We start from the raw sequence: 7,485 nt of genomic DNA on the forward strand, positions 1-7,485 counted from the left end.
TAGCTTACTTGTTACTGTCCAGTCCGGCGGGACAAGAGCGAGCCAGCTAGATGTCTACTCCAGTGACAATGTAGCACCCAAGTTGACCAAGTGTATGACATCTGAATGTACTGGAGACCTGACCTTAACCGACCGTATCATGTGACACCTTCCTCGCCAGGACACACTGACCTTTGACCCTGACTTAGGACCACTCTCTACCGTATGACCGTGGAACACCGAGTTCCTAGTAAACACTTGTATAATTGGCACTGGTTGATTGGGGATTGGACAGACAATGACCCTTGCAGTACCAGCAGCCTGCCAAGCCAGAGGGCTGTCCTTAGATATCCCAGCAGGGTAGACCCAGGTCCCACACCAGAAAATTCAGGGCAATGCACCAGTAAATGTGTACTCTGGAGATTGTACTCAGATGTACATCTCGACGTGCACTCACTTTCAGAATTAAGACAGGAAACACTCAATAAAACGTTAGACACCCAATGGGGTTGGGGTCGGCCCCATTGTTCATCTAGCCTCTATACCACCAGCGGGGCAGCCTCTATTCCACCTTCACAAGGTCAGTGGAAATCAAATGTGTCGGTAAAGGGCCGTAGAGTTTAGCGTTCGATTATTTGGAAGTTAATTTAATTCATATACTAAGGTGAAAAATGTATATTCAAATGACAAATCGGCATTCTGAGCGCAGTCCTGTAGTTACAGTGATGGAGGCTGACGGGGAAGGTGTGTGTGTGTGCGGGGGGGGGGGAGGGGTGACAGGGAAGGTGTGTGTGTGTGCGGGGGGGGGAGGGGTGACAGGGAAGGTGTGTGTGTGTGTGGGGGGGGGAGGGGTGACAGGGAAGGTGTGTGTGTGGGGGGGGGGGAGGGGTGACAGGGAAGGTGTGTGTGTGGGGGGGGGGGGAGGGGTGACAGGGAAGGTGTATGTGTGTGTGGGGGGGAGGGGTGACAGGGAAGGTGTGTGTGTGTGGGGGGGGGGGGAGGGGTGACAGGGAAGGTGTATGTGTGTGTGGGGGGGGGAGGGGTGACAGGGAAGGTGTATGTGTGTGTGGGGGGGGGGTGACAGGGAAGGTGTGTGTGTGGGGGGGGAGGGGTGACAGGGAAGGTGTATGTGTGTGTGGGGGGGGTGACAGGGAAGGTGTGTGTGTGGGGGGGGGGGAGGGGTGACAGGGAAGGTGTATGTGTGTGTGGGGGGGGGAGGGGTGACAGGGAAGGTGTGTGTGTGTGTGGGGGGGGGTGACAGGGAAGGTGTGTGTGTGGGGGGGGGAGGGGTGACAGGGAAGGTGGGTGGGGGGCAATGACACGGAAGGTTTTTGGGGTGGTGACAGGGAAGGTGTATGTGTGTGTGGGGGGGGGGGTGACAGGGAAGGTGTGTGGGGGGGATGACAGGGGAGGAGTGTAGAGGGGATGTGACAGGGAACTCCACCCCTGCCAAATGCCTGTCCACCAAACAAGAAACCCGCTGACAGAAGTAAAACACATGTAGTTGGGACTCACCCTCCCCACAATGGGCACTACAATCCGTGCACTCAATACCCAACATAAACAACCGCTCATTAGTAGCCAGTCGCTCATAAAGAAATCGATACATCAACTCCCTTTGTTTAGGGGCGAGAAACGGTTCTCTCAGATCGCCCCCACACCACCCCCTAGTACAACGGGTACACTCCCTCCACCCTGTGAGCAACATGACCCAGAAGCTCCCGATACACCTCCCGACAACCAAAAGACACATACTAATGAGACCTACACAACGACTGATGAATGAGTACCGCACATTGGGGCTAGTGGCTGAGTAGACAACGGTCTAGACTTGTGGACCTAGGGACCAGGGTTCGGTCCCCGGCGCCGGCAGAAAACAAATGGGCAGAGATGGCTTCACCCTGATGCCTCTGTTACCTTGCGGTAAATAGGTACCTGGGAATTGGACAGCTGCTTCAGGCTGCTTCCGATAGAGGAAAACGATAAAGCAACTAGCTCGCAACGCCCGTAACAACGGTTCCTGAAAAATAACATAAAATTATCGACAGGAGACAACCCTGCCGAACCAAATGCCCAATGGCAAACGGAGTACTAAACAACCCATTCACACACACTTGACTACAACACCCCTCATACAACATTCCCACCCAACCTATAAACTGTGAGGCAACTCCAAGACTCTCCAAAATCTACAAGACAAGAGTCAATGGCCACACGGTCGAAGGCCTTTGACCAGTCCAGATTGTTTAAGGCTGCTGGACCCCCAGACTCCGACATATAGACAATCAGATCCTGTAATGGACCAACGATCTACCCGGCACCCCAGAAAACTGTTCCTGATAAACCAGGGAGCTCACCCCATTGTTGTTTCGCGACAGCCACTGCCGCATCCACCACACCTTGTTCATCCTCCATCTGCTACACAGAGTCCTAACAATCATGGAATCGCATCTGTGCAGCTTTCCTCCGCCGTGTCTTCTGTCACAATCCGAGACAGAAGCATCGGATCCTGAACGTGTCGTGGGGGACGCACACCCTCCATAGGAGAGGCAGCCGGCGACGCCACCCGAGAAGAGGGAGAAACTGCCACCTCTAGAGGCCCCACAGGTGGAGCAGACTGATCAGACACTCACTCCACAGCAGCAGGGGACACCCTGAGAGTAGCTTCCATCACCACCATGGCAAGCAGCACACTGTGTACCTCCACTTGTACATTAGTCTGGACACAGCCTTTCAGGCGCAACATGCAGCCACAAATACCAGCTATTCGTCGACCTACGGTAACGTAGGGTGCATCACTGGCCTCCTCGTTTGCACTCGGGACATGCACTCACTCAGGTCCCTCTTCTGGAAGGCTGGGAGGCTGAATAACACCCTCAGTCAGACCCACTAGAGCGTCCTGGGTCTTGAGAGGTGAAAAATCACCTTCCCGAAAGATATTTACCCGGTCAGTCGCACCAACTGAGCACGCCGCCACCAGATGTCCCAGCAACCCACACCAAAAACATGTACATGACTGACCTGAATACAGAGTGTAGGGTATACCCCATCAGGGATACTGAAGACGGAACATTCCGTTACAGGGACATCGTCAAAGTCCTGGTGCCGGTATGCAACCACTTACAATAAGCTGCTGAGACCTTGTTCCAACTTATGCTGAGCACTTTCCCAAACAACCGGGCAAACAAGCCCGGCTGTTTGGTCAACCTAAGTTGTTTTCACACTTAGGTTGACAACCCGTTCTGTGTCCGCTCCGTCAGGCACAGGAAATAAGTGTCCCACATATCTGCTTTCGAACTCCTGAAACGCACCTTGCTGCAGAAATTTGACAACCACACGTCGGTCTCGAATGAACTGGATGCCCATCACATCCGCCAATTTGACACGGAGCACCTACACTAACGCCACACCAACTGACGTATGATCCACCAGCGAGGAAAACTTCAGGCCAGCCTCACTTCAGTTAGCTTCACCAGAGGAACGGTGGACCCATCCTCGATCAATCACACCCCGCACCAGCAGGGCCCCAAGCAGGTCACGGAACACCCACACGACCGTCAGCTCCAAGCCTTGTGTGCCAACTGGGGAGCAATATGAGAGCACACCTGCCCTCTCTGACGCCAGGCCGTCGAATTAGCTTATATATTGGTCTCCAACACCCACCCCACAAGATCGAAGCAGTCTGTGAAGGATTTGTATAAATGCAGTCAGGTTGATAATGAGCATGGAAGCAGTTCCTGGATACAGACAAATTTACTACAACAAATTATGTTGTTGTTGTATGTTGCTTGTGGTGAAAAAGTGAAACCTTTTACAGCCTTTAATTACAATAAGCTTTCATTCCTATCCTCTGTCTCCTGGAGGACCACAACCGTGACACTGTCACTATCGGCGTCCTGAGTGCTGGTATGGCTGCCTGTTGCTGGAGCCTGGCGAATTTATGGTGATTTTTTTACCCACACTTTCTTGCTGTTTGTTGTTGACTTCTCTGCTGTTCTCTTGGTATCTGATTAAGAGCTCTTGACCGCTCTATAACATTCTCCAGTCAGAGAACATCCGTACTCGGCTTCTTGCTGCACACAGCTGAGCTGGCGTTCTGAACACCTCCAGAGTGACAACGGCGGACTATTTTCTCACCCAGCTGAATGTTGCTTCTACAGAAATTAGAGAGGTGAGGTTTTCCGCAGAAGTGACATGGTGGATCGTTCTGACAGCTCCAAGATTTATGTCCCCATCTGTTTATGGCCCCCATTTCAGGCAAATTATGAGCCCTTCCACATTGTCAAATGCCTGTAGCCAGCCCCAGTGATGAACACTTTCTCGGGAACTTCACTTCTCATTATAGCCACCACCGGATTCCTGGCTTAACTTTAACAAGGTGACACTTGGCCCACATAAATCGTTAGTCGTCGAGGATGAATTCAGTGTCAAAAATATGAGAGTATTTATAAATAATCACCTTCGTTAGTGTCTCATTGTCATGTGGTTTCTCGTTCTCTCCCTAACAGTTTCACGATATCCTTGCTGGCTCAGGAGGACAACAGCCTCCACAGAACCTGCGTTAAGTAAGGTCTGGTCACATCTTCCTACAGTAGTGGCTAGAACTTGTGATGCTCTCTTCCTAGGTTTGAGAGAGAGAAACTGACACTAAGCCCATGCACTCAACCCAGAGTCTCGAACCCTGAAATTCCCTATTTATTAAGAAATATGAGACACCAGTAGCACGAATTGTATAGAGAAAAACATTTGATTTAGTTGATTACCAGAAGCACTGAAATCTGTACATACAGCTCACAAAACACAAAGAACTTTGTGTTTTGCGACATGACCTTCTAGTATCTTCCATGTATGTAGTATGTGGGATCTCTCTCGTGTCCTTTCGTGAGTCCTTTTACTACTATGTAAAATGGTACACAAAGAAGGCACCAAAGAATTGGTTAAAAACTATATAGACTGGTATCACAAACATTACACAAAATTAAAGTTTTTTAAAATAATGATTATTATATTCCATTGTTTTATGGAAAACAACCAACTTCACAACCCAAGTCAACATTGATTTAGAACAGAAATATTCTGCCGTTCACAATTACTCTACCACTTTGACAAAATCACGAAACAATTAGAAGAAAAAAATGCCTTTACAAAGGCACTAAGTAAATATGACCATGGAATATTAGCCCGCGAAATGAGATAAATATAGATAAAAACCAGATAAAGTAGCGCTATAGACAATTAAGTTTTTATTAAACAGAATGGAAAGAGTAACGGTCAAACAAAAGCAAATCTCAGCACAGTGAAAATCTACGCACCGTAATGCATAGTCCTTTCAACGCTGCTTTTTAATCATTCTCGGTTCAGATATAAATATAAAGCAATAGCTTCTTGTCATCTTCTGCAGACGATACAAAAAACAGTATGACAATTACTTTTGTTGAAGATATTAAAGAACTGTAACATGTGTTACCAAGGTCTTCAACATGGCAACCAAACATAATATAATGTTTACCGCGATAAAGTCCAGATGGCAAAAATTATAAATTCAAACGTAATACAGGGTACAAGAGACAATCAGATCTCCTTGGAGGAGGAGGAGTAAAACAACATGTAAGGGATCTGATAGTAATGCCAAACAGCCTAACGTTCAGGGAACAAAGCAAATTTAGCACTAGCCAGGAATATGTTAAGGTGGATTATCAGAACTGTCAAATCCAGGGATTTCACAACAGTCTTCCTATTTTTCAAATCATTTGTGACTTCCCGCCTTGAATAGTGCTCCATACACATTTTCCTTCTTTTAAAGGCGTGAGAGATTTCTGAAAAAAAGGAATATAGAGAACGTATATAGCATGCATGGACACGATATAATACCAAAATTATGAGGAGTTCCACAAGCTGTCAAAATGTTCTCTCACGAAAGAACACGGGAAAGATCCCACATACTACATAAATGGAAGATACTGGAAGGTCATGTCGCGAATTTGTTCAATAAAAAATAAGATACCTGATTCACTACTCCGCTGTCACCTACAAAGAATACATTGATAACATGAAATATTGTGGCCTGTAAATGTATTGTAAATCCTGTAGATTGTGGGTAGTTCCGGCGTAGCCTTTAGACAGTGGGAGACGTCCTGCTGCCACCCTCTTGTGTGTGTAAATCCTGTAGGTAGGAACCGTCCAGCCCCAGCCCTCAGATGGCACCGTCCACCCCCAGCCCTCAGATGGCAACGTCCAGCCCCAGCCCTCAGATGGCACCGTCCAGCCCCAGCCCTCAGATGGCACCGTCCAGCCCCAGCCCTCAGATGGCACCGTCCACCCCCAGCCCTCAGATGGCACCGTCCACCCCCAGCCCTCAGATGGCAACGTCCAGCCCCAGCCCTCAGATGGCACCGTCCAGCCCCAGCCCTCAGATGGCACCGTCCAGCCCCAGCCCTCAGATGGCACCGTCCAGCCCCAGCCCTCAGATGGCACCGTCCACCCCCAGCCCTCAGATGGCACCGTCCAGCCCCACCCCTCAGATGGCACCGTCCACCCCCAGCCCTCAGATGGCAACGTCCAGCCCCAGCCCTCAGATGGCATCGTCCAGCCCCAGCCCTCAGATAGCACCGTAAAGCCCCAGCCCTCAGATGGCACCGTCCAGCCCCAGCCCTCAGATCCTCAGATGGCACCGTCCAGCCCCAGCCCTCAGATCCTCAGATGGCACCGTCCAGCCCCAGCCCTCAGATCCTCAGATGGCACCGTCCAGCCCCAGCCCTCAGATGGCACCGTCCAGGCCCAGCCCTCAGATGGCACCGTCCAGCCCCAGCCCTCAGATGGCACCGCCTTCCTCCAGTCCCAAAAATTGCAGATTTTGTACTCCGCCTGAGTAAGAAAGAAACATGAAACAAGTAACACAGTCTAGTGGGGTAGCCAGAGGCTTAGGGCCCGCGCAGGGATACACCATTGCACAAAAAACAGAATCAACAGTGACATGAGAGCGGTCGCCGCTTGGTACTAAACTGGTGACCACCAATCATAGAGAAGCAAGCAAAAATGGTTCACCTGTTCTGACTTATCCGTAGCCTGCGGCTGGCAGAGACACCATGGGTCACCCAGCACTGTGAGAACGTCCCCGCCGGGGCCTCCACCTGCAGTAGTCGTGTGCGCCTCAGGTCTTAGGTCAGGGCGTCAGCTTTACGTCACGGAGCAGCCCGGTAGCATCAAGTGTACTCCCGCCACTTGCTCTAATTAAACTGAATCCGTGGAACCAGTTTGTGTTTATAATTGTCGAGGTGTGAATTTTATTGCCTAGTGAGACAGGTATTAAAGTCGTCTAAAGACTGTGAGGGAAGAAAGTGATTACCATGGTAAAGTACCAGACAAGCTGTGTGGGTGTAGTGTGGTAAAGTACCAGACAAGCTGTGTAGGTGTAGTGTGGTAAAGTACCAGACAAGCTGTGTGGGTGTAGTGTGGTAAAGTACCAGACAAGCTGTGTGGGTGTAGTGTGGTAAAGTACCAGACAAG

The 7,485-nt window shown here is 50.0% G+C and overlaps 1 protein-coding gene across 1 annotated transcript; it reads left to right on the top strand.

Annotated features, from left to right (window-relative positions):
• The first annotated feature begins 2,723 nt into the window (after positions 1 to 2,723).
• Positions 2,724 to 6,847, top strand: LOC123747888 (cell surface glycoprotein 1-like). Its single transcript, XM_069322209.1, has 2 exons — positions 2,724 to 2,759; positions 6,149 to 6,847. Exons 1-2 carry the CDS (start codon positions 2,724 to 2,726, stop codon positions 6,845 to 6,847), a joined length of 735 nt encoding a protein of 244 aa, XP_069178310.1.
• Positions 6,848 to 7,485: the final 638 nt, after the last annotated feature.

Source organism: Procambarus clarkii, chromosome 10 (assembly GCF_040958095.1).
Source record: "Procambarus clarkii isolate CNS0578487 chromosome 10, FALCON_Pclarkii_2.0, whole genome shotgun sequence".
Classification (NCBI taxonomy): Eukaryota; Metazoa; Arthropoda; class Malacostraca; order Decapoda; family Cambaridae; genus Procambarus; species Procambarus clarkii.

Coding starts and splice junctions, on each gene's coding strand:
- LOC123747888 (XM_069322209.1), top strand. CDS start 2,724: ATGCAGCCACAAATACCAGCTATTCGTCGACCTACG. Junction 2,760..6,148: donor CAGCTATTCGTCGACCTACG/GTAACGTAGGGT, acceptor TAAATCCTGTAG/GTAGGAACCGTCCAGCCCCA.